General features: G+C 47.0%; 1 protein-coding gene across 1 annotated transcript in view; it reads left to right on the top strand.

Moving 5' to 3' along the window:
• The window catches only part of GTDC1 (glycosyltransferase like domain containing 1), a 246719-nt gene that overhangs the window by 30294 nt on the left and 188925 nt on the right, over nt 1-27500 (top strand). Inside the window, exons 4-5 of the mRNA XM_066575177.1 lie at nt 6114-6281; nt 19392-19565. Of these exons, the coding sequence (XP_066431274.1) occupies nt 6114-6281; nt 19392-19565 (342 nt within the window). The remainder of the gene's footprint in view (nt 1-6113; nt 6282-19391; nt 19566-27500) is intronic.

Here is a 27500-nt window from a genome sequence, read left to right as displayed (position 1 = left end):
GTCCCACAACACTATCTTGTACTGAAGCCGGAGGGCCACTTTAACTAGAACTGCCTCCTTAAAGGGGTATTCCCAAGATTGAAACTTATTCCCCCTCCAAAAGACAGGGGATACAATCTGATCAGCAGGGGTCCGACTGCTGGGATCACGAGAAGGGGTCTCCTCTACCCCAGATGGAATGGCACAGCGGTTGAGCGTACACGCTGACACTCCATTAATGTTCAGCAGGTCTGCAAGAGCTGGTGGCTGTCCAGGAGAGTCTTTATAGAGAATATAGAACCTGCTGGAACATTCGCAACATTGTTTCATTATCTAGTGACATTGGCAGTTGCTTGTGACTATGGGTTAAAGGACTGTCCAGCTGTAAACTATGGATGGCCTTTCCTCAGGATAGGTCATCAGTAGTAGACTGGCAGGGGTCCGCAACCTGGGATCCTTGCCAATCAGCTGTATGCTGGGCCAGTGTGCTCGTGCGCTGAGCGGATTTCAGCAGGAAGTGGATGGCTCCGTTTTCACGGCAGTGGCCAGGCTTGGTATTGCAGGCCAAGTTCCCTACTTCCTGCAGGAATAAGTTTACGGGTCGGCTGCATGGGATCAGAGAGCAGCTGATGGCAGGGATCTCGGGTGGCAGACCCCCACCCATCTACTACTGACGACCTATACTGAGGATAGGACATCAAGTAATTCACAACTGGACAGCCCCTCTAACACACGAGACTGATGACAAACCACCCTTGCGACAGCGGCTGTGAGTCCCGAGGACGGTGGCGCGGTGTAATTACCGCTGTCGGTGTGCCCGCCGCAGGATGTCCCGGGGTCTCTGTGTATTAACATGGTCATTATCCCAGTCTAACCTGTAATGGAGCTCATCTGGTTTCAGTCAGATCGCTGCTTTGGTTCTTCTCTAACGTGTTGCTCAGAAGTCATTGAAGCTGAAAGGTCTGAAGGAAATGCGAAGCATCCTCGCGCCGGCGCTCCACAGTGGTGTGATTGTGCCGCGGTCTGCACCGCTCGTGGGCCGACCACATGAAAGAGACCAGATGAGCTTAACTTACAAAGTATGCCAGAGCTTCAAACGCTTGTGGACGGCGCTCCGCGCAGAGCAGGGACCTCCGCGTTATTAACAACACTCTGTCTGCGCTGATAATATGGCAGCTGCTCGTCTCGACCTGGAACAGTCTCCTCCTCGCCGTTCTGCTCTTCGGAGACACGCAAGTTGTCTGCAAAGGTAAAAATGGCTCCATCTGGCCGAGCTTCAAAGGTGAAGTATTGCGGTGGAATCACGAAGGCTTTCATTTAGCACAGACATGTCGGGGGGGTCATTCACAGTCAGCGTATACAGGGGGGTGGGGGTATACAGAAACACCCCAACGTCATGAGCACATTATATACTGTGCAAGCCTTTAAGGGGGAGACTTGGGTGATTGGTTACATCGTGATATATTCCCCACTACACGGATTTGCCATTCAGGAGGCCAGAAAAGTGGGATGACATGGGGTGTCTGTTCTTGTGTTAGTGGGGTGACATGGGGTGTCTGTTCTTGTGTTAGTGGGGTGACGTGGGGCGTCTGTTGTTGTGTTTGTGGGGTGACATGGGGCGGCTGTTGTGTTAGTGGGGTGACGTGGGGCGGCTGTTCTTGTGTTAGTGGGGTGACGTGGGGCGGCTGTTGTGTTAGTGGGGCGGCTGTTCTTGTGTTAGTGGGGTGACATGGGGCGGCTGTTTTTGTGTTAGTGGGGTGACGTGGGGCGGCTGTTGTTGTGTTTGTGGGGTGACATGGGGCGGCTGTTCTTGTGTTAGTTGTCTGACATGGGGCGTCTGTTCTTGTGTTAGTGGGGTGACGTGGGGCGTCTGTTCTTGTGTTAGTGGGGTGACGTGGGGCGGCCGTTCTTGTTTTAGTGGGGTGACGTGGGGCGGCTGTTCTTGTGTTTGTGGGGTGACATGGGGCGTCTGTTCTTGTGTTTGTGGGGTGACATGGGGCGTCTGTTCTTGTGTTTGTGGGGTGACATGGGGCGTCTGTTCTTGTGTTTGTGGGGTGACATGGGGCTTTTGTTCTTGTGTTTGTGGGGTGACATGGGGCGGCTGTTCTTGTGTTTGTGGGGTGACATGGGGCGGCTGTTCTTGTGTTTGTGGGGTGACATGGGGCGGCTGTTCTTGTGTTAGTTGTGTGACAGGGGGCGACTGTTCTTGTGTTAGTGGTGACGTGGGGCGGCTGTTTTTGTGTTTGTGGGGTGATGTGGGGCGGCTGTTCTTGTTTGTGGGGTGACATGGGGCGGCTGTTCTTGTGTTAGTTGTGTGACATGGGGCGGCTGTTCTTGTGTTAGTGGTGACGTGGGGCGGCTGTTTTTGTGTTTGTGGGGTGACGTGGGGCGGCTGTTTTTGTGTTTGTGCGGTGACGTGGGGCGGCTGTTTTTGTGTTTGTGGGGTGACGGGGGCGGCTGTTCTTGTGTTAATGGGGTGACATGGGGCGTCTGTTCTTGTGTTCATATGGGTGTCTTTAACCCTTTGAAGATGCAGTCTAGTTTGGCACCTAAAAGGGTTATCCCAGTAATTTCTTTCATATAGTTTCGGGCCCTCTGTGCCGCGGTGGTATTTGCCAGGTGTTGTCACCAGGTATTCTGGCCAGGTGATGTCCCGTAAACTCGTCACATGGGCTTATAATGTAGAAACCCCGAGGCAGGTTCATGGATGATGACGCCCCCCTATTGGCTGCGGCAGTCACATGTGTAAACAACCCTCGTCACCGCTTTTCTGCGAGTCGGTATGATTACAATACCTAATTTTTATATATATATTTTCATTTTTTTTTTACATTTTTCACTTTTGCACAATAACGTGTGTGTATATATATATATCTAGTGAGAGGCAGATAGTTGTGTGTTCAGACACATTACTTGGAGCTCCAGCGTTGTGGCTGACTGTGCAGTTCCTGTTGGTTAGAGCGATTCCTGACATCCTCCTCCGACCCCTTTTGGTGATGAGTTGCTCCCGTCCACAGGATGTTTTCCTCGATCACACCTTTCTCAGTATACTCTCCGCACCATTGCACATGTAAGCCCCCCGCGGTTGGCAGTGAGACCCCGGCTAGTTTAGCTTCGAGGGCTTGCAGGATTTTCCCAAGTAATGGGGCATCCTCTGTTAACCCCTTCCCGTAGATGGGGCTCGGTTACATTTCTTTGCACAGAAGTTCCAGGAGAAAGAAATATCTATGTTCCCTTATACTCCGGGTCACTGGAGATGCCCCCCCCCCTGCCCTCCTGCCAATCAGCACATCCCAACAATATGCCAGGAGATCTTAGGAGACCCCTTTAAGGAAAGAGACGCTAAATGTACTTTCTTTTCTTTCCTTTTTCTTACATTAATTTAGGAAGAAGCGGTTTCATATAAATTAAGGTCAGGGGATTATTTCTTTTCCTTCTTAAGTCTGACTTCTAGATTTCGGCATTAAACTAAGTGTATTTAAGATGACCTTAAGGTTTTTCTGCCTTTTGCACAATTGTGAACATAAAGCTGTTGGTCTCCTGGAAGGAAATGCTGATACAGAAGCTGTCAGGACGGATCATTCTCTCCCGTCTTTTTCCTCACATTACTTCAGGTCCTTTCTTTGCAGATAAGCCCTGTGGCTTCATAAACCTCACCTTGTTCCAATTGCTTAAATAGTGGCCGGAGGGGAAAAATTAATGTTGATGTCAAATACAATAACAAGTGACATACAGTTCTGCCTTGCATTGCATTAGGGTAAACTTAACTTTCCTCGTCCTTTGCGCTAGGTGTTAAGTGGAAGTGTTTAATAGTCTCCGAGCCCCACAGATCATCTATTAGCAATAGAAATGTTCCATTTGTGGCCTTGGTTATACGACCGAGCTGAATGCAGAGCAGTGGTGGCGGATCATTTATTAGCTATCATTTATGTAGAGCCCGTGTGATCTGCAGCACCGCGCACTTGGTATACTAGCAGCATTACGCGGGTCCGTTGCGTGTGCGCACGGTTAAAAACGTCTTTTGCTACGGATATGAAGCCAACGTATCCAATGAAGTAAACCCGTTACTACAGAATGCAGAAAACAGATTATTAAACCGTTCGTGCCAAGAGGTTTCGTCATGCGGTTTGCTGCGCGACTCTTTGGGCTCTCTTTTTGGAGGCATGACTGGTAGTTAATGAGAATGCTCAAATTCAGGATGGATGCCGTCCGATCACGGCCAGTAAAGGGATATGGCTGGGTTGGTATTCGCAGAGATTTGACCTGTCGCCCGTGGCACCCCGAGGAGATTTTTGTTCAGAATATTTGCTTTTGTATTCCAATTTTTTTCAAATATACCAAAAAGGGTAAGTCCCTGAGAGCTGAGGTATGTTCTCCTCAGTATACAGACCTATATGTGAAGTATGTTCTCTGCAGTATACATATATACTACCACTCAAAGGTTTTGGAGCGCCTCACTTTTCCCAGTTATTTTTGACATTCGCAATTCAAGTCCAACAAATAGTTCAAAGGTTCAAAAGTAAGTTAAAAACATAAAAATATTATTTAATGTTTAACCTGAAACACAACAATAATCTGAATTTATGATTTTAACCAAATTGCTTTTCAGGGAACACATCAAGGATGGCTACTCTTCAGCACAGAAAGAAAAGTATGGTTTGAAATTGGATGCAAACTATTTCTACAGATGTCTCAACTTTTGTAGATTACTTTCAAACCCTATGATTCTATATAACCTGTGTTGGAGCAGCCGGGATTACTCCCTCTAGGGCAGGATTTGGAGAGTTTTGCTCTTCAGGACAGAACACATAGCTATCATAATGGCAAAAAAGGCAATTAACCAAAGCAGATAGACAATTATCACTCTTAGAAGTGTAGGTCTCTCCTACAGAGAAATAGCCAAGAAAGCAGTCGGTACAGTTTCTTGTACCTTTAAAAGGCACTTGGAAACTCTGACAGTAAAAGGTCTGGGAGATCAAAGGCCATTACAGAATCATGACAAGTTTTTGAGAGTCAACAGTTTCAACTGTGAAGAGAAGACTTCTAGCTGCAGGTTTGAGAGGTAGAGTATCAATAAGAAAGCCACTGCTAAGATGAAAAACAAATGTCTTGTCTGGCCCAAGCAGCACCTCCAGTGGACTACTGAGGAGTGCAAGAAGGTCTTATGGACTGATGAATAAAAATGTGATATCTTTGGCACATCACGCTGGGTTTTTGTACGCCATCTAGTAGGTGAAAGGATGATTCCTGAATGCGAGATCAACTGTCAAACATGGAGGAAGAAGCATGATGGTCTGCGGCTCTTTTTCTCGATCTAGAGTTGTCAACGTGCACAGGGTGACTGGCACACTGGACAAAAAGGGCCACCACAGCATTTTGATGCACCATGCAATGTACCCTCTGGTGTCCGCCTGGTTGGTTGGGAGTTCATATTACAGCAAGACAAAGATCCAAAACTTCTAGGTTATGTCAGAACTACTTATGTACAAGTAGAAGTCGGTGGGCTTCAAGTAATGGGATGGCCTGCACAGTCTCCAGACTTGTTTGGGATGAACTGGACAGAAGGGTGAAAGCAAAGCGACCTACAAGTGCAGCACAATTGTGGGAACTTCTGCAACAATGTTGAGAAGTTTCTGAACAATATCTGAATGTAATTGTAGAAGGAATGCCTCGATGGCGTGAAGCCGTTCTATCAGCTGGAGGGGGAGAATGGGAAGAGTCCAAAATATAATTTTGATCTGGTGACACAAAGTGAATCCATTATTTTTATTCATCTTCACTTGTTTATTTGTTCTCTGCTTTCATTTCAAAGTACATTTGAGACATTAAACTGTAAATATCAATAACAACTGGAGAAATTGAGGCGTTCTAAAACTTTTGACTGGCGGTGTATGTGCGGTATATCCACCCTAATATTAACCCGTATTTGTGTGCGGTGTAGTTCGAGATGTTTTGGGTTATTTGTGTGGGACCGCAGTGCCTCAGTCTGCTGGGGGGTTTCAGTGTCGAGGACAGGAGGTCCTAGAGAACACAGCCAGCCCCCCATTAGGTCTCATACATCTAGTTTCCATCCCTGTATTACAACTTGGTTATTATTTCTTATGACTTACATATTACACTTGTCTCACTTTCAGGGTGCTGTTCACCAGCTCGGTGCTTAACCTGGCTGAACTCGTTGCCCTCCGTCCGGACCTCGGGAAGCTGAGGAAGATCTTGTATTTCCATGAAAACCAATTAGTTTACCCGGTGCGAAAAAATCAAGACCGGGATTTCCAGTACGGCTACAACCAAATCCTTTCATGGTAAGTGCATTATTATCTATGCCTCATGGGAACTTGGATACATGGTGGGCTGCGCTTTAAAGGAGTTGCCCGGGTACCGAACAACCCTGCTTCAGTAGGGCGGAAGGGATTGAAATAATAAACTAAAACATATTTACCTCTTTGCGGCCACTGGGATCCAATGCAGTCTCGCTGTGGTCCTGGTGGTTGATTACTGACGTCACGTGAACTCAAGTGAGGCTGCACTTATCATGTTCCTGAACTCCTGGCAACATGGCATTTAGGATGTGATCTCCAATGCCAGTAGAACCAGTGATTGGCTGCAGCGGTCCCTGGATTTCCAGTGATATCAGTGATCACAACACCCACAGCAGGGCTGCAGCGTCGGATCTTGGTGGCCACGGGGCGGTAAGTATGTTTCATCTTATTATTTTAAACCCTTCGATCCTATTGAAGCAGGGTTGTCCGATAAGGTGCTCTCTTTTGGAGCTCGTGGCTCAGCATAAGTCCGGGTTTTCACACTCTGTGCAGCCAACGGTCACAGACATCTCAGAGTAATGGTGGTGCTTCCCTGATAATAATTAGCTATTTAGGAATAAGGAAATAGTGACTGGCAGCATTCAGCAATGTAGAAAAATACAAGATTTATTTCCCCATTACAAAAATTACAGCAACGTTTCGGTCGTAATAGACCTTCCTCAAGCCATTTTGGCTTGAGGAAGGTCTATTACGACCGAAACGTTGCCGTAATTTTTGTAATGGGGAAATAAATCTTGTATTTTTCTACATTGCTGAATGCTGCCAGTCACTATTTCCTTATTCCTGACTGCACCCTTGGAGCCTCTCTGGTTTAGGCTTCCTGACTGGCTTTTGCACACTGTTTTGCCTGGCTCTATGTGAGGATATATGCTGTGCTGCTGGGAACCTCTTTTTTCTACTCAATAATTAGCTATTTATTGACACTAAGTAGACCCTTCATTACAGCCCCCGACTGTCTCACAATTGGCGCTTCCCTGTATGGAAATTATCCTCGTGACCACAAAGTTTTCCGCAGATCAGTTTCAGTGTGAATCCACATTAGATGAGAAAATCCGGCGATCGGTGCGACTTCCAACAAGGCCGGTCATCGGTGCTAGACTAGCCAGGTCTCACCGCCAACCACCAGGGGGGGGTCTCATGTAACGGTGTGGAAAGTATGCCGAGAATGGTGCGATCAAGGAAAACATCCAGTGAAAAGGGATCCTGTGGACGGAAACAACTCATCCCTGAAAGGGGTCGGAGGAGGATGTCAGGAATCGTTCTGACCAACAGGCTGCACAGTCAGCCGAATACAACGCTGGAGCTCTGACTAATGTGTCCGAACGCACAGCCCGCCGTTCCTTAGCATGGATGGCTATAACAGCAGACGACCGGTTCCAGCGCCATTGTGTCTAAGAGAAACAGACTCCAGCGGGCAAAAGAGCGCAAAACTTGTATCACTGAGCAGCGGAAAAACATCTCCTGGTCAGATGGATTCAGATTTCTGTTGCTGATGGGAGGTCAGAATTTGGCCATTTTGACACCCATATAGTTGACACCCATTTTCTGTCAGGTGTCAACTATTCATGCTGCTGGAGGTGGAGTAATGTAGTGCAGTGCTGCTATGTAAAGCATGGAGGAGAGACGGTATGATCCGGAGCCCCTGGATGAGTCAGGAGGTAGATTTCAGCCTGCTGCAGATTACATTAGTGCAACTAAGCTACAATATAGCTAAAAGGCAGCCAGCGGTACGGAAAATAAACAGCAAGTGAGCTAAAGTGTGAAACGTGGACGTGCCGGGGTCTGCAAACCTGCGCAGGCAATTACAGGAGAAGATAAAAAATGCTAATTGTATACAGGAGCAAAACATTAATGTATTGACTTTTATGTAAATGTCACGTCTGCTGCGGAGAGATCTTGCACCCGTCTTCTAACCTTTCCTATTTAGCGGCGTTAGACCCTCTCTGCCTAATGATTCCTGCAGGACTGCAGACGCTTCTCGCAGGTTCACAGCTTCTCGTCATCTCCTGGAGATACTTTGCACACCGGCGCGGCCTCGCTGTTGGCCCTTCGCCTCTTCTGCCATTTACCACTTGAGAACGGCAGCGACCCCGCACCGCCATAATGTTTTGTGATCACAGCCCGCTTGTACAGGAGTCTATAGGGACACTGCATGCTTGGACCTGTATATGAGCGTTGCCTAACTAGGTAGGTTCACACCACACCAAAACCCTTTAACAATGTGCGTCCCATCCATCCGAGTGCGACGCAGCATCGCAGTCTTTAGGACGTTTCATTTCCGGCACGGATTTCAAATCCATTTGGTGGAAAAAGAGAATAAGTGACATCACTTCTGAATGCCGCCTCCGCATCCCAAGCTGCACACGTGGATTGTGCCCGATGACAAAGTCTACATCCGGTTGTGGATCTGCAGCAAAATTGGTGGCAGAAATCCATGACTTGGTTATTCATATGCGTGATTGTAGAGCCTTATATTCCGCTGAGCGGACGCACCCCTGGGCACTGAGGTTATCTAGATCAGCGCCGTACATTTCGGTCTGCATATCAGCTACATTGTAATTTGCACACATGTCCGTGTGTCTCCGTGTCATTCGTGTGTCTGTCTTTTACTTCTGCGTGGCGTCAGTTTTTCTTGCGTGCAGAAGAAATAACTGGAGGCCAAATTTTTCTCTCCAGCTTTGCTTAGCAACCGTCTGTGAAGAAGAGTGCATGCGGCTGTCCTCCACGGACGCTCCTTTCATTTCCTACACCTATTGACTTAAATTGGAGACTCTCATCTGAGAAATCGGACCAGAACGGGACAGGATGTGACATCTTCTTTTGTGACATGGACTTTTGGTCCGTGTAAAAAGCAACACGAAAAAACAACACATTTCCGAATAATGTGTCCATGTGCTGTACTTGTACTTTCGAACAGGACACAAGGTAGCTGTCTTCGGGCTAGCTGTCTTCGGGCTAGCTGTCTTCGGGCTAGCTGTCTTCGGGGCTAGCTGTCTTCGGGCTAGCTGTCTTCGGGGCTAGCTGTCTTCGGGGCTAGCTGTCTTCGGGGCTAGCTGTCTTCGGGGCTAGCTGTCTTCGGGGCTAGCTATCTTTCGGGCTAGCTGTCTTCGGGGCTAGCTGTCTTCGGGGCTAGCTGTCTTCGGGGCTAGCTGTCTTCGGGGCTAGCTGTCTTCGGGCTAGCTGTCTTCGGGCTAGCTGTCTTCGGGCTAGCTGTCTTCGGGCTAGCTGTCTTCGGGACAGCTGTCTTCGGGGCAGCTGTCTTCGGGCAGCTGTCTTCGGGGCAGCTGTCTTCGGAGCAGCTGTCTTCGGCGGCAGCTGTCTTCGGCGGCAGCTGTCTTCGGGGGCAGCTGTCTTCGGGGGCAGCTGTCTTCAGGGGGCAGCTGTCTTCAGGGGGCAGCTGTCTTCAGGGGGCAGCTGTCTTCAGGGGGCAGCTGTCTTCGGGGGCAGCTGTCTTCGGGGGCAGCTGTCTTCAGGGGGCAGCTGTCTTCGGGGGCAGCTGTCTTCGGGGGCAGCTGTCTTCGGGGGCAGCTGTCTTCGGGGGCAGCTGTCTTCGGGTAGTTGCTATCTTGGGGCCAGCTTCTGTCTTCGGGGCTAGCTGTCTTCGGGGCTAGCTGTCTTCGGGGCTAGCTGTCTTCGGGGCAGCTGTCTTCGGGCTAGCTGTCTTCGGGCTAGCTGTCTTCGGGTAAGCTGTCTTCGGGGGCAGCTGTCTTCAGGGGGCAGCTGTCTTCGGGGGCAGCTGTCTTCGGGAGCAGCTGTCTTCGGGAGCAGCTGTCTTCGGGGGCAGCTGTCTTCGGGTAGCTGCTATCTTGGGGCCAGCTTCTGTCTTCGGGGCTAGCTGTCTTCGGGGCTAGCTGTCTTCGGGCTAGCTGTCTTCGGGCTAGCTGTCTTCGGGACTAGCTGTCTTCGGGACTAGCTGTCTTCGGGCTAGCTGTCTTCGGGGCTAGCTGTCTTCGGGGCTAGCTGTCTTCGGGGCTAGCTGTCTTCGGGCTAGCTGTCTTCGGGGCAGCTGTCTTCGGGGGAAGCTGTCCTCGGGTGGCTGCTATCTTGGGGCCAGCTTCTGTCTTGAAGCTAGCTGTCCTCAGGGATCCACTAGTTTAACGAGTGTTTTTTTTTTAAACCTGTGTGAACCCTGATAAGTAGTGCAGTGTACTATCCTAGCGATCAAACTATCACATCTTCAAGTTTCCTTCAGAGACTAAAAAATAGTATGAAAAAAGTTTAATAAGGTTTAATTTAAAGGACATTTAGGTGTCATGGCAGCCAGGGACCCGGTGAAGGCCTCAATGACTACCATATATGTTTGCCTATGAATACCAGTCAACATACAATATACTGCAATACTATAGTATTGCAGTATACAGTGTAAGGGACTTTATATATGGGGCAGAATTGCAGATTTTAATGCAGAATTGCAGGAAGATTTTAAGACATTTTCAATTCTGCATCACAGTCCGCCGGTAACCCGTGGATTCTGGTTAGAGAATTGGAGGGGCTAAAAAAAAATACTAAAAAATAAGTAAAAAAAAGTTTTTATACCAATTAAAAGTTAAAAAAATATTTTGCCATAATTATAATAAAAAAATCTAATGAGTAATATAAGCATATTTGGTGTCATTGTGTTCAATCTGTTAAAATCGCATAATATTTATCACAACAGTAAATGTCCGGTAAAATTGCATTTTTTGGTCGCCCCGTCTCCTAGTAAAAACGTAATAAAAAGCATAGAAACCACGGGACATCTAATAAAAAACAAGCCTGCGCCAGCTGCAAGGATTGAAAAATAAAAAAAAGTTATGGCGGTCAGAAGGTGGCGACGGAAAATACGTTTATTTTTTAAAATAGTGCAACAAAAAAAATTATATATATAATTTGGTATCCTTGTTAGGCCTCATTCAGACGAGCGTGTTTATGTGCGTATATAGGTGTGCACAAAACCGCGCTCCCATGTATTTGCCAAAACACATGTGAACGAAGCTCCATGCCCATTGCTTTCAATGGGCTGCCGCTGCTGCTGACTGCCCCATTGAAAGCAATGGGCTGCCGGCAACCCCTACAGTGATTTTCGAGGAAGGGCTTGAAATATAAGCCCTTCGCTGAAAATCATTTCTAGCTGTAGTAAAATATATACTCACCTCTCCAGCGCTGTCAGGGCTTTAGCCTCTTATCTCCCTACACTTCTCTGAAGCTCATTCAGCAGGCAGGGATTTAAAATTCCTGCCTGCTGAAAGGGCTGTGTTTGATTGGCTGAGCGCTCAGCCAATCACAGACAGCGCTCATTGAATGACAGCTGAGCGCTGCCTGTGATTGGTGACAGCACTCAGCCAAACACAGTCAGCACTCTGCCATTCATTGAGTCCCTGCCTGCTGCTGAAAGAGCTTCAGTACAGTGCCGGGGAGCAAAGCAGCTAGACGCGCCTAAGCCCTGACAGCGCCGGAGAGGTAAGTATATTTTTTTTTTTAGTTTTTGACACATGCTAGGGATGATTTTCAGGGAAGGGCTTATATTTAAAGTCCTTCCCTAAAAATCACTGTAGGGGTTGCTGGTAGGCCATCGCTCTTAATGGGGCCGCCAGCAGCATAGGGAACCAATGGTTCTAATAGATGCGCGGTTTTATGCGCACCTATGTACGCAAACACACACACGCTCGTCTGAATGAGCCCTCATTGTCCCGGCCCACAGAATCAAGTCATGTCACTTTAGCCACAGTGTCCATGCCATAAAAACAAGAATACCCCTCCCCCCAAAGATGGTGCTTTCTGTTTTTTCATTCATCCACTCAGCTTTGCACGTTTTTCGGTCCGTTATATAATACGGCAAATACTGAAAAATTCACCTCGTCCTGCAAGAAACAACAAACCCTCCGACGGCGGCAGAAAAACAAGTCATGAGTCCTAGAAAGTGGGAAGGAAAAAGAAAAAAAAATGGGGAAACCAAAACTGACCGTGTCGTCAAGGGGTTAATGTGTGAGCGCATACAAACAAAGCGTCCCGGAAGCCTCGGGTGGACGCCGCCTCACTTTGCTTCTCCTCGCTGTGGTTTGAATGGACATTTCCCATCTATTTTCTGCCGCCAGCCTGTATGAGGACCCCCTGATGGTGTCTGAGGGGCGCAGAGACGTTCATTCTCCTGTGTGCGCCCCTTTAACATGTCGCAGCTCTGCCATTCATCGTCCGCACGGGCCGTTTCTCATTTTTCAGGTTTTCTCCTAAATTCTGGTGCATTATGTATATCAGCGGTCGTACAGCGGAGAGAATCCAGACGCTTCAGTGGGTGGAAAAGCGACAATTAGAGGTCAGCTTCCTTTATCTTGTATAATGGAGTGTGAGGAGCCTCTTTGATAAATTTCGGATCATAAGACGTCTCTCTTGCTCCATTACAGCCAATGAAGCGCATCCGCACCAGTTTAGCCGTTATGGCTTCACATGGAGTTAAGTAATGTTCTAGACCTTTAACGCGAGCGCTGCGCCATTTTCACGAGCTGCTAAGCCATCACTCAGCGATGTATCTTAATGTACACGGCGCTGATGGCGTGAGCGTGTCCCGAGCCCCGTTATGTCTGGGCATTGGCTGCGACGCCGCTCGCCTTGCTTAACCTTCAGTGACTCACGGTCGCTTGTAGAATGGGCTGACAGACCGTCATGTTTCTACTATTCAGCCTATCTGGTCCTGGGAAAGTAGGGTGACAAATGACATTACTATCAACCATCTTTTCCTGGGTTCTCATGGGCAAATCAGCCTAGTTATTCAGTGATACAATCACCCCCAACACCCCATATCATTATATAAGAAGGAACACGGTCCATTCAGGGTTCTGGGGAAGTTGGTCTCTCTGATGGGGCTCAGTACGGATGATAAACCCCAGTACATTGTAGAATGAAGCCACCCCGTTGATCAGTTGTGATTGTCAGGAGAAGATCCTGTAAGCGCTCATTTGCTCTGTAGTGGCGACTGCTGGAGAAAGATGGAATTACAGGGTGCAAATGCCAATAATTGGGCAACCATGCTCTGCCCGATTGTGTCGTGCCTACTAGACTCGGCACCGCTCTTTGAAGCAGCTCTCCCCTTTGTTTCGTGAAGGGGCTCCCAAGCAGGGGCTCCAACTCTGTGATGCCCTAATAGGTATCAGAAGGAGCTCTTCAGATTGTGCAAAACCTCTGAAACCACAGAACTTGATTGCGGATGCTACATCTGCCCTTCTCTGCCAGGACGCCCCCCTCCGGCACTATGCAGGTGTTCTGAGGGGTAACTGTAAGGGTGCGGTCACACGAGGCGGGTCCGCTGCGGACGTTCCATGGCATATCTCTCAAAAATCTGCAGCAGCACAAAATGCACCAAATGCTGCGATTTTTGTCGCAAATTACATTGCAGAATGCTGCGGATTTGCAACGTTTCACTCTTGGCATTCCAGAGGTTGAGATCCGCAGTGAAGATCCGCACCGATGGGGCTTTTCACTTGGCATGTTTTCGATGCAGCGCTGGATCTGTCTTGGGTTCCGTCTTCCATACAGAAGGATGGGAAAAATGAGGAGCAGCCAACGCTGGGCGGCGTAATCTGTACCGCACGGATTTCATGTGGATCCTCGCATCCATGTTGCTGTTACTGTAAGGCCGCGTTCACGTGGTCTTTTTTGCACAGACATACGATGTTACTGTGATGTGTATTTCCAGATTTTATATTGTAGGGATGAGACCCGAAGGCGCAGCCGCGATTCCACAGCATAAGCTGCGACAAAGAATGCGCTTAATATGGATTTTACTCCTCATTAAAAATCCACAGTAAGCAACTAGCATGCTGTGGATTATATATCTGCGTCGCAGGTCAGATCTGAGGCGGTTTTCATGCAGAATGAAATTTGTTAAAGCGGTTGTGCATACAGTGGTCATCTTACAACAAAATCCGCTGTGCCATCCTCTCCGCTGCCGCCGCGATCCGTCCCGGTGGCCCTGCCGTCCTCCCGCTGTTGGTTGTTGAAGAAGATGTCAGCGGCTATCACATGACTGCTGCAGCTTTGCCGCCCGTTCTCCTGGCATCAGTGCTCACATTCTGGGCGCCGTACAGTGACGGTGCAGCGGTCATATGATATCCGATGACATTATCTTCTGACATCGGGAGGACCGCCGGGCTACAGCGCTGGATCGTGGCGGCAGAGAACAGGTGAGCACAACTGATTTTGTTGTTTTAGTACAGCTGATGGTATAGGGTAACCGTGCTGTAATTGTGGGGGTCACACCGCTGAGACCACCAACAATCCAGAGAAGGGAGGTCCCGTATTTTCCGTTGTCCGCACTGCGGGGTTACTACTCCCCCACAGTGAGGAGGAGACTGAATGGAGTGCTGGTCACACTAGCGCTCCATTCACTTTCAGTAGGACTGCCGGTTGGCTATTTCCCTCACCACCATAAGCTGACTCCACACGCTCGGCCAACACTGCATTCACAGTGACATCACTGCAGGAGGAGTACATACCCTGCAGTGGCAGGAAGAGTGGGCCCCGGGAGTCCCATCCTTGAGATTGGCAGGGGTTTCAGCGGTGAGGCCCCCACGATCAGCAAGCTGTTCCCTATCCTGGAGAGAATTGCAATTGCGATACAAATTCTTTAAAATTGTATCTACTTTGCTGCCCCTTTTGGATGACCCCAAGAGCTCTAATGGCAGCCGTGTTGGTTGTCACCCAGCTTTCCCCGGAGCTGATGGACTTTGACAGTCCGGATACAGTTTGGCAGAAGTTGACGAGGACTCCTATTTGCTCTTGAAGACGTGCCCCGGGTTCAGGAGCCTGTCGTCATACTTATGCAATCTTTTGATGCATTTTTTCTTGTTGTGTCTCGGCTTGTTCTCTCCTTGGGGACGGGATGAGTGGTCTTACGCTATAAATATTACATTATAAAGTCCTCATGTCTTCCATCTTATATTATTTAGCACGACAAGCACCCGACAGCGGGAAAGCAGAAGAGAGCATCAGCTCTTGTTATAATGACCTCCGTGCACTTGTATTGTTCTACTTTAATGGCAGATGAAAGGATGAGGCCGCTGTCGTCTGCTTGTCTGGGCTTCAGATTAAAAGCTCTAAATTCACCTTTTTATAAAACGCAATCCCATCTCTAAACGTTAAAGAGACCATTGGTATCTGCGGAGAGGCTCGGACCGCCGTGACCTCCTGTGGCCAACAATGGATCTCTAGAGGGATATTTCCCACAAATCTTGCAGTGCCTCCAGAGCTCCTTAAAGACTTTCATAAAAAGTAGCTAATGGGGGGGGGGGGTATGGAATAATCCTATAAATGTCCTGCACAGTCACTCTGGTCCCTGCAACTCCCTGCGACCCCTGCAGCCAATCACTGGTATCTGTGGTCATGTGTGCATGACCAGCATGTGACTGCTGAGGCCATTAATTGGCTGTAGCGATCACATGAGCGATGAATGACACGTGACTGATGCAGGAGCTTCCACGAGTGAAGCGGCGGGAACAAGAGCGGTTGTGCCGGACCAGCAGGACATCTCGGAGAACTCCTTTAATGTTTAAATGGTTAAGCTAATGAGAAGCAAGTGTTCAACTTCTCGCCAGCGCCAGCGCTGGTAAAATGAGGCATTACACAGTTGCCACTAAAATCAAGAAGCTGAAGTTTTGTAGTTTACTATATGAGCAGTCAGGGGATCACATGTTCAAGTTCCCCACTGGGAGTTAGGGAACAGTAAAGTAGAAAAGTAAAATAGGGAAAAAGTTTAAAAAAAAAAAAGAAATCCAAGTAAAAAAATATAATAACTTTTTTACATAAAGTGTTTTATTTTCGTAGAAAAAAAAGAAAAGGTTATACTTATTTGAATCGTCACACGCATAACGACCCGTACAATAACACAAATGAATTATTTATGTTTCCCTGTGACCATTGTACACAAAGAAAAAAAATGACAAAATGCACTTTTTTGTTCATCATGCCTCCCCTCTCCCCAAACAGCAACAAAAAGTTATAAAGTCGTACAACCCCAAAATGACACCAATGACAACTAAAAGTTGTATCTGTTTTCTCTTAGAAAGTAAATGTAACATCAACTGATATTCCCTGTGCTATTGAGGGAATACAAAATGCATCCCATCCATAAGATGGTGAAGGAACACTTAGCTAACTCGCATGAACCCAAGTCTCCAGGTCAAGATGAATTACATCCTAGGATACTAAAGGAAGCAGTGGAGGTAATTGCTGAACCACTCGCTGGAATATTTGAAAATTCCTGAAGAACAGGAGAAGTCCCAGAAGATTGGAAAAGGGCAATTGTTGTCCCTATCTTCAAAAAGGGGAAGAAGGTGGATCCAGGAAACTACAGGCCTGCGAGCCTGACTTCTATACCGGGAAAGATCTTTGAACAAATTATTAAACAGCATGTATGCAAATACTTGGATGAAAATGGAGCAATTAACCAGAGACAGCATGGGTCTGTAACAGACGAGTCATGCCAGACAAATCTAATTTCCTTCTATGACAGAATCACCGACTGGGTTGATCAGGAAAATGCGGTGGATATAGTATATCTTGACTTTAGTAAAGCATTTGACAAAGTATCTCATACCATACTTATTGAAAAAATGACCAAATATGGGATTGACAAGGCAACTGTTAGGTGGATTCACAACTGGCTGAGTGATCGTACTCAAAGAGTGGTCATAAATGGCTGCACATCCAAGTGGAGGAATGTACCAAGTGGGGTACCACAAGGCTCTGTCCTAGGCCCAGTGTTGTTCAACATTTTTGTAAATGGTCTAGATGAGAGGATTGAGAAGAAACTGATCAAGTTTGCCAACAACACAAAGCTAGGAGGGATAGCTAACACTAGGGAAGAGAGAGAGAGGATTCAAAAAGATCTAGAAAAGCTTGCACAGTGGGCAGCAACTAACAGAATGGTATTTAACAAGTAGAAATGCAAAGTCCTACATCTGGGCAAGAAAAATGAAAAAAGCACATACAGAATGTGAGGAATTGGGCTAAGCAGCAGCACATGTGAAAAGGACTTGGGTATACTAATAGATCATAGACTGAACATGAGTCAACAATGTGATGCAGCAGCCAAAAAGGCAAACACAATTCTGGGATGTCTTAAGAGAAGCATAGAGTCTAGATCACGGGAGGTAATTATCCCCTCTACTCTTCCTTAGTCAGACCTCAGCTGGAATACTGGGTCCAGTTCTGGACACCCCAATTTAAAAAAGACATCAACAAACTGGAACAAGTTCAGAGAAGAGTTACCAAGATGGTGAGCGGTCTGCAATTCATGTCCTATGAGGAACTGTTAAAGGATCTGGGAATGTTTAGCTTGCAGAAGAGAAGGCTGAGAGGAGACTTAATAGCTGTCTACAAATATCTGAAGGGCTGTTACAGGGCAGAGGGATCAGCCCTATTCTCATCTGTACACGGAAAGTCTCGAAGCAATGGGATGAAACTGAGAGGGAGGAGACACAGATTAGATATTAGACAGTGAGGGGGATCAATGAGTGGAACAGGTTGCCACGGGAGGTGGGGAGTTCTCCTTCAATGGAAGTCTTCAGAGGCCGGATGATTTAGTGAATCCTGCACTTACCGGGGTGGGGGGTTGGACCTGATGACCCTGGAGGACCTTTCTAATTCTACCATTCTAGGATTTTAAGTAGTATTGCAAAAAACTAGCTCTTGCACAAGTCTATGGATGAATTCTACTCCCCCCCCCCCCAAAGTAAAATAAATTAAAAATGTTATTCAATACATTATATGTACCCCAAATAGTGCTAATAAAAAATACTCGTCCTGGAAAAATAAGTCTGCAGCATAGTAATAAAGTTATGGCTTTTCAAATGTGGAAATGAAGAAAACAAATAAATGGCTGTGTGGTTCACCTCTGCACGCCCATCATCTGTGTACATCCTAATTGTTGATGCTCCGTGTAGCTAGGATGTATATACAGTACATGTCCTCCCCTTTACTGGGAGATCTCGCTGTCTAGCATGCTGCCAGTACAGAGATCGGCCGGCACTTTGTCAGCTTCAGGGCTTATTTACACGGATGAGAAACTTTTACACGTTCTGTTCATTTGTACTCAGAACTCAGACACATATAAACACAAAACCAGAATACTGGCCCGGTCCTGGTACCATAAGAAAGCCCGACACACGGCACAGAAAATTGCCTATCAAATAAAAAAAAAATAAAACCTTAGAATGATTTGTTTTGAAAATAGGAAATGTTGATGAGGACATTTTGACCTAAAAGACCTTGGTCACGAAGGGGTTAAAGAGCACTGTCATGTCATTATGTCAACGGGCTGGCTGTATAGATTTGCAGCTGCGGTCCCACTGACTCCAATGAGGTCTTTCTTTTTTTCATACTCCCCTCCGTTCCCCCATATGGGGTCGTCTTAGATTCAGCTCCCAGTAGTTGGAATGTGCCAAGTCGGCGGTCCCTACTTCTGAAGGCTCGGTCAGATGAATGGATATTTGTGCGAAAAAAAAATGCACTGCGTGCGGAAAACAATCCGCGTGACCAGATCCATTGCCACCCATATGGTCTATCTTTTGTAGGTGAGATCTGTTTTCCGTGCACACAGTGCGTTTTTTTTCCGCGTGGAAAAACGCGCAAATATCCGCTCATCTGACGGAGCCCTAACTGTCAATCACTTCTGATGTCACCCATTGCAAATGAATAGGGGGGATCACCCACTTGACACATTAACAGTGCCAGGAGCAGAATCTAAGAAGATCCCAAATTGGGGAATTGGGGGGAGTATAGACAAAATAAAGTCATTGTTAGAGCCAGCAGAGCCGCGGCTGCAGAGTTAGGTTACTGGTCCCACTAACATCAGGACATGACGCCCTCCTCTGTAAGGCGCATAGTTAAGGGAGCCAAGAACGTAATCTGCATAAAATGTTGGACCTATTCAGAATAAAAACCAACAAGTTGGTGTTCATGGGTGATAACAGAGGTCTTCTATCACCGATCACCGGAGGTTGGCCATAGTTTACCCAATAGGGTGGGATGTGGAGAACCAAGGAACCTAAAATAGCTGAAAGTGACATATACCAAATAAAATAGAATTCTAATAATATAAATGTATTTTTTGTCTTCCAGCTTAGTTGCAGACGTCGTAGTGTTTAACTCCGCCTTCAACATGGAGTCTTTCCTGTCATCTATCAGCAAGTTCCTGAAGTTGATTCCAGACCACCGGCCGAAGAACCTAGAGCCGGTCATCAGGCCTAAGTGCCAGGTCATGCATTTTCCCATCCTATTCCCGGACATCAGCCGGTAGGTAACGGCTCATCTTTGTATAGTGACTTCTAACAATAAGACGGGGCGACCTTTATTTAGGGGTAATGTCTCACCACTACCTAACCCCCCAATGTGTGCAGTTCAAAAGTGTGTTAAAAATCATATCCTTGGATGCCAAATTATATGTAAAGGAACCCCTGTACCCTTAAAGAGGTTGTACCAAGGCTCTAAGTTATCCCCTGTCTTGTGGGATAACTGGGACTCTTGGCCAACCTCTTTAATAATCTGTCCCGAAAGCTTTGCCTACGCTGGATTTTAGTAATAAAAAGAGGTGAGTCCACTGGGCATTTTTTGCTATAGACGAGTCTGACGCTACCAGAAGACTCAGAGCCAACTGCCTCTCGTATAACTTGGTTGATATCTGTCTCGCTCACAGATGATATCCCAAACAGACGTAGGAGTTTAGTGGTGATAACAGTTATCTGTGGCCTCATTTTTGGACTGCAAATACAGGCGGCAACAGAAACAGGGATCCAAAAAGTTAACGTCATGTGACACTGGCAGGCTATCTGCCGACCCCTCTTGTGCATGCGCTGTCCAAAAATCAAGAGACGGGGGACTGTGATGACTATAATGCACATGTTCCATATATGTGGGACTAGCTGATATACCCGGCTTCGCCCGAGCTAATTTGGTACTGGTGTTCATCTGGTGTTCACACGGAAAATCTTATGAAGTTGTGGTTACTTTAGAGATACAGAGGAAAAAAATATGTTCACCATTTTGCATGGCTCTTTGCGTTACCCAGGAAACACCACGTGGGGGTAACCATGCGACGTTTCCTTTATATAAAATGACATCGGGAAGTGAGAGAATTAGATTCCATACGTAAAATTTGGACGCTAATTCTTTTGTGCTAGAATTGAATAATCGAGTTGGGACCCATTAGCTTTTCCTATTTTGGAGATAATCTATGCTTGTGCCAAATTTCATGTTTCTACGACATCTGGAAGTTGGAGAATTAGTGGCGAGTCAGTCAGTCAGTGAGTCAGTGAGGGCTTTCGTCTTTATATATATATAGATTAGGAGAACCTGGTGGGCCGGCGCTATTGTCAGTGATTCTTCTGGCGGTCAGGTCACAGCATGCTGAAGGCGGCCCCGCTGAGAATGAAGAGCTCATTTACATAGCAGGAAACCGTCAACGGCAGAATAAACTGGTACAACTGGCGATTTTGGGGGACAAAAAGTCTGAGATAGTATGTAGCGCAACTACTAGGCAAGGTGGTGTCGGTTTTTGGGGCAACTTGTTGTAACAGGTTCCCTTTCAGCTATCAGCTAAGGTAAGTGATTTCCGAGTCTTAAATATTGTCTCTTATGGACACAAGATTATGAGAAAAGCCACCTTTCACATTTTGCACCCTGTGCCTCGCTGCTGGCTGCCGTGGTCCCAGTAACATCCTGTTGCCATTGTTTGTTGATGGTGTATCGCCCACTATGTGTCGTGTCCCTTGGCTTCGGCAGCCAGTTGCTTTGGTGATGTGTTACCCATTGAGGTAGCGTGAGCGTATCTTGTTGTTTCCAGACAGTAAAGTACCGGATTAAAGTTTAGTATATCGCTTTCTGGGAAAGCTGTGTCACAACCCAAATTGCTTCCAGTTCTCACAGGTGATGGCGTACACAGTAGAGAGGGGACCCCGATAATAAACATCACTCAAGACCCCATTATGGTGCTGGGTTTTGCCACCCAGACCCTCAGACCGATTCTCCAACCCCTCATTGGCTAACAATGAAGTTCCTGTACAGGTTTATCAGAGCTGTGGGGTCGGTATCCAAACTTCCAGCTCCAGCATCGCCTCCTCCATAAGTGGCTCATGTGTAATGATTACTAATAAATTACTGTAGTGAATTGGTAACATCGGTCTTAATGTGGTTATCATGGCAAACAGAATTTTGGGAAAGTTGTTCACCAAGGTATGAAAACGTAAAAAGCCATATTTACCTCACCAGATGCCCACCTCTCCCTTTAGTGCCCAAACCCCGCTGCTGCCTGCTTCCTGCTGCAGTGGTAATGTCACGAACAACAGGGTTGGTTATGTGACCAATGCAGACAATCACCAGACTGCTCCAACCATTGGTTAGCCACAGCGGTCACTTGTCCCTGTGTCCCCAACATTTCTGCTGCACTGGTGAGAAAGGCAAGTGTGGCGGCTTCTATGTTTTTACCAGAGGGTGAGCATCTTCCCAAAAATGTAGTTGCTCCTGCCTTGATGGGTAATCACATGGTTCTCCATAGCAGTTTCATTGGCTGTCTCTTTGGTACATACACTCCTGCCCCGATGGGTAATTACCCGGTTCTTCATAGTAGCTTCATTGGCTGCCTCTATGGTACATACGTTCCTGCCCCGATGGGTAATTACCTGGTTCTCCACAGCAGCTTCATTGGCTGCCTCTATGATACACACACTCCTGCCCCGATGGGTAATTACCTGGTTCTCCATAGCAGTTTCATTGGCTGCCTCTATGGTACGTACGCTCCTGCCCCGATGGGTAATTACCTGGTTCTCCATAGCAGTTTCATTGGCTGCCTCTATGATACACACACTCCTGCCCCGATGAGTAATTACCTGGTTCTCCATAGCAGCTTCATTGGCTGCCTCTATGGTACGTACACTCCTGCCCCGATGGGTAATTACCTGGTTCTCCATAGCAGCTTCATTGGTTGCCTCTATGATACACACACTCCTGCCCTGATGGGTAATTACCTGGTTCTCCATAGCAGCTTCATTGGCTGTCTCTTTGGTACATACGTTCCTGCCCCGATGGGTAATTACCTGGTTCTCCATAGCAGTTTCATTGGCTGCCTCTATGATACACACACTCCTGCCCCGATGAGTAATTACCTGGTTCTCCATAGCAGCTTCATTGGCTGCCTCTATGGTACGTACACTCCTGCCCCGATGGGTAATTACCTGGTTCTCCATAGCAGCTTCATTGGTTGCCTCTATGATACACACACTCCTGCCCTGATGGGTAATTACCTGGTTCTCCATAGCAGCTTCATTGGCTGTCTCTTTGGTACATACGTTCCTGCCCCGATGGGTAATTACCTGGTTCTCCATAGCAGTTTCATTGGCTGCCTCTATGATACACACACTCCTGCCCCGATGAGTAATTACCTGGTTCTCCATAGCAGCTTCATTGGCTGCCTCTATGGTACGTACACTCCTGCCCCGATGGGTAATTACCTGGTTCTCCATAGCAGCTTCATTGGCTGCCTCTATGATGCACACACTCCTGCCCTGATGGGTAATTACCTGGTTCTCCATAGCAGCTTCATTGGCTGTCTCTTTGGTACATACGTTCCTGCCCCGATGGGTAATTACCTGGTTCTCCATAGCAGCTTCATTGACTGCCTCTATGGTACAAACTCTCCTGCCCCGATGGGTAATAACCTGGTTCTCCATAGCAGCTTCATTGGCTGCCTCTATGATACACACACTCCTGCCCCGATGGGTAATTACCTGGTTCTCCATAGCAGCTTCATTGGCTGCCTCTATGATACACACACTCCTGCCCTGATGGGTAATTACCTGGTTCTCCATAGCAGCTTCATTGGCTGCTTCTATGGTACATAAGCTCCTGTCTTGATGGGTAATTACTTGGTTCTCCATAGCAGCTTCATTGGCTGTCTCTTTGGTACATACGTTCCTGCCCCGATGGGTAATTACTTGGTTCTCCATAGCAGCTTCATTGACTGCCTCTATGGTACAAACTCTCCTGCCCCGATGGGTAATAACCTGGTTCTCCATAGCAGCTTCATTGGCTGTCTCTATGGTATGTACACTCCTGCCCCGATGGGTAATTACCTGGTTCTCCATAGCAGCTTCATTGGCTGCCTCTATGATACACACACTCCTGCCCTGATGGGTAATAACCTGGTTCTCCATAGCAGCTTCATTGGCTGCCTCTATGATACACACACTCCTGCCCCGATGGGTAATTACCTGGTTCTCCACAGTCTCCCTATCCTTGAGGGTACACACCTCTTACCCCTACAATGCTCCAAACTGGCTATTCAGGACCGCGGAAAAGCTTATCAGCAGCCCCTTCGGCGGCAGTAATGGCGGCCGTCTTCTGGGATAGCTCAAATACTTCCTTCCCGGGGATTATTTTACTCTATCAGAGGGCAGACACTTTTTAACACCACTTGTTGCAAATTAAAGTTTTGCTTGATAGAAGACACAAATACGGAGAAATGACCGCTTCTGATAACAAGCTGCAGTTTCTTTCTTTCCTTGCGTTCCTCTGTAAATACTCGTGTCGCCCGTGAGTTCATTTCATTCCCGAATTGTGGAGCTCCCCTGAAACTAGCTGAGTGGAAATGGAGAAGAAAAAGGTTAAGGATTGCTGTGGCCAAAGCGAGATTTATAAGGCAAGCTCTTAGCCCAGAGTGTTTTTGAGTTATTTTCAAATGGTAATTTGCTTTATCCAGACCAAGCGCACATAGTGTAAGTAAGTGATTATTTGCATGACTGACAATCATTCCCTGCCTGCAGTCTTTTTAAAATGCATAATTTTGCAGAGATGCAAAATAAAATACTAAAAAAAAAATTCTCAAGGCTAAAGAACTTAGGTGATTTATTTTGTGCTAAGTCTGACCTCTATTTCTGCTCTCCTCTTAACCCATCGTATTCTGCACTATTTAAACTTCATTTGCCTATAAGATTGCAAGAAAAAAAAATCAAAAAATTTGCTAATATAAGTCTTGGAAATGCAGTTGACCACCAATACGACCACGGCCAGAGCAAAGTGTTGGACGACGCAAAGCCTTCTCGTTACTGGTGAGCTTCACGAGCTTCTGACAGCAGTCAAGCTGCAATCCGGCCTGTCAGATACTTGATTCTGTCTCATGGGCAGCCTGTGACCACCACATTAGTCCGCAGATCCCGCTGAAACCATGCGATCTGCTGACTGGGGTCTTCGGTCCGAGTCCGTAGAGGACGATTATGGCTGCAGATGATAAAACAAAGTAGAACCAAGTCTTTCAAGCAGTTCTATACTTGTTGTCTGTACAAAGACCTGTCCTGCTAACAGTGCGCACAGCATGTACAGACCCGGTGGTACGTGGAGGCAGTACCCGGATAGGGAACACCAGCTTGGAAAACGGTTTTATAATGAAAATGGAGAGTGGCTTTAAAGTGTAGCACACCTTTAGGTGACTTTTCAGAATAAGTTGCTAAAAGTGTATATGAGGAATAACACGATATCTAGCCTTTATATTACTTGTATTATGCATGCATCACTAGTTTTCCTCTATTCGCTGCATCTCTATTTTTTAGCTTTCCCTGAGCTGGTGGGTGTAGACTGCTGCAATAATGTCTCCATATACTGCACACATAGGGAATCAGGATCCCTTCTGTATCTCTGAGCTGGTGGGTGTAGACTGCTGCTATGATGTCTCCATACACTGCACACATAGGAAATCAGGATCTCTTCTCTATCTCTGAGCTGGTGGGTGTAGACTGCTGCAATAATGTCTCCATACACTGTACACATAGGAGAGCAGGATCTCTTCTCTATCTCTGAGCTGGTGGGTGTAGACTGCTGCTATGATGTCTCCATACACTGTACACATAGGAGAGCAGGATCTCTTCTCTATCTCTCTGCGCTGGTGGGTGTAGACTGCTGCAATAATGTCTCCATACACTGTACACATAGGAGAGCAGGATCTCTTCTTTTTCTCTGAGCTGGTGGGTGTAGACTGCTGCTATGATGTCTCCATACACTGTACACATAGGAGAGCAGGATCTCTTCTCTATCTCTGAGCTGGTGGGTGTAGACTGCTGCTATGATGTCTCCATACACTGTACACATAGGAGAGCAGGATCTCTTCTCTATCTCTGAGCTGGTGGGTGTAGACTGCTGCTATGATGTCTCCATACACTGTACACATAGGAGAGCAGGATCTCTTCTCTATCTCTGAGCTGGTGGGTGTAGACTGCTGCTATGATGTCTCCATACACTGCACACATAGGAGAGCAGGATCTCTTCTCCATCTCTCTAAACTGGTGGGTGTAGACCGCCTCTATAATGTCTCCATACACTGCACACATAGGAGAGCAGGATCTCTTCTCCATCTCTCTGAGCTAGTGGGTGTAGACTGCTGCCATAATGTCTCCATACACTGTACACATAGGAGAGCAGGATCTCTTCTCTATCTCTCTAAGCTGGTGGGTGTAGACTGCTGCTATGATGTCTCCATACACTGTACACATAGGAGAGCAGGATCTCTTCTCTATCTCTGAGCTGGTGGGTGTAGACTGCTGTAATAATGTCTCCATACACTGTACACATAGGAGAGCAAGATCTCTTCTGTATCTCTCTGAGCTAGTGGGTGTAGATCGCTGCTATAATGTCCCCATATACTGTACACATAGGGAAGCAGGGCCTCCTCTCTATCTCTCCTCTCTGTGCCACAGTAAATCACTTGCTATTAGCTGCTGCAGTGTCCATACCATATGATCCTCTAAATCCTTCTCTCTCTGTGCACCAGCTACCTCCTCCTATGCTCTCCCACTCTATAGAGTTCTATGATCAGAGTGAATCATCCCCCTCCTTCAGTTTCTGTAATCCATATCTGTGTCTCTGTTACTAGAGATGGACTTCACATGACAACAAGCAGTGGACAGCAATTAAGAGAGGAGACCCCTAGTGGCCAGCGCTTTAGAGGGATTTTACAGCAAAGAAACCTCATGCTAGCTAAATAAAGGAATTTGCACTTGAGCAAGTTATCATGTTGACTTTCACATAAGCTCAAGTTTATTCAAAAGTTGGAATTCTATCCACGAAGTAAGTTTAAAGGGTTAGCTTACAAATGCTCGGCTAGTTCTGTCTGCCCCATTGAAGTAAATGGAGCTGCACCACTCAACTCATTTGAATAGGGTAGACAGATGGCCAAGCCAAGCGCAGTGCTCAGCTATTTACCTTCGCCACAGAGAGGAATGGAGATGTTGCTGCGCATGTGTGATCTGCAGCTCCATTACCCATTACACTGCAGAAATGGGACAATAAGGGAAGGGGGGGGGGGCACAGGTCCCCCATTCTCAGGATCAGTGGGGTCCCAGGGGTTGTACCCTCACAAATGTATCAATTTGCACCCATTGATGGGTGAAAACTGAAGAAAAAAAAGTCTCATTGCCGGAATACCCCTTTAAGTATGGCGGTGGTTCTGTTATGGTCTGGGGATGTGCAACGTGGCATGAACACCGAGGTGTACTCAGACATTCTAGATGTGCTGCCGACAATGTGGCAATACTCTGGGAATGGTCGGCCATACTTCCAACAAGACAACGTGCCGTGTCACACATCCAACACTGTTTTATGTTGGTCTGAGGAAATGGATGTTCCACGATTGGACCGGCTGCACAGAGTCCCGACCTAAACCCTACTGAACATCTTAGGGATGAACTGGGACGTCGGGTCAGGAAATATAAACAGCGTCCATCTACTATGAGAGAACTCGCCAGATGTTTGCAGGATGAATGGAGGGAAATACCAGCTGAAGTGTATTAGACCTTAGTAGAAAATATACCAGGTAGAGTATCTGATGTCATTAGGGCCAAAGGAGCCCCACTAAGTACTAACATATGGGAATAACTACTACTTGTGATTGTTGCTCAGGTGTCCCAGTACTTTGGTAGGATATATGTGTGTATGAAGAATCACGCTATTGTTTTGGATGCATACTGCAGATAGAGATATGTAAATGCCCTATTCACTAAACAAGCCTCTTTTTTATTGCATAACCCCTTTAAAGGGAAGCTTTTGAAGATGATCAAAGTAGTGAACTATTGCGCCCACTGAACAGAGCCTTAAAGTCCCATTGGGGGTGCAAATTAAAAGCATGCAACATATGCCAATTTAGGAGCCTCCCAGCTTCATTAGCCAAAAAGGACTTAGCATTCACAGCTG

Source organism: Eleutherodactylus coqui, chromosome 8 (assembly GCF_035609145.1).
Source record: "Eleutherodactylus coqui strain aEleCoq1 chromosome 8, aEleCoq1.hap1, whole genome shotgun sequence".
NCBI classification, from domain to species: Eukaryota; Metazoa; Chordata; class Amphibia; order Anura; family Eleutherodactylidae; genus Eleutherodactylus; species Eleutherodactylus coqui.
Note: the sequence above shows the minus strand (reverse complement) of the source record. Positions and strands in the feature narration are given on the sequence as shown.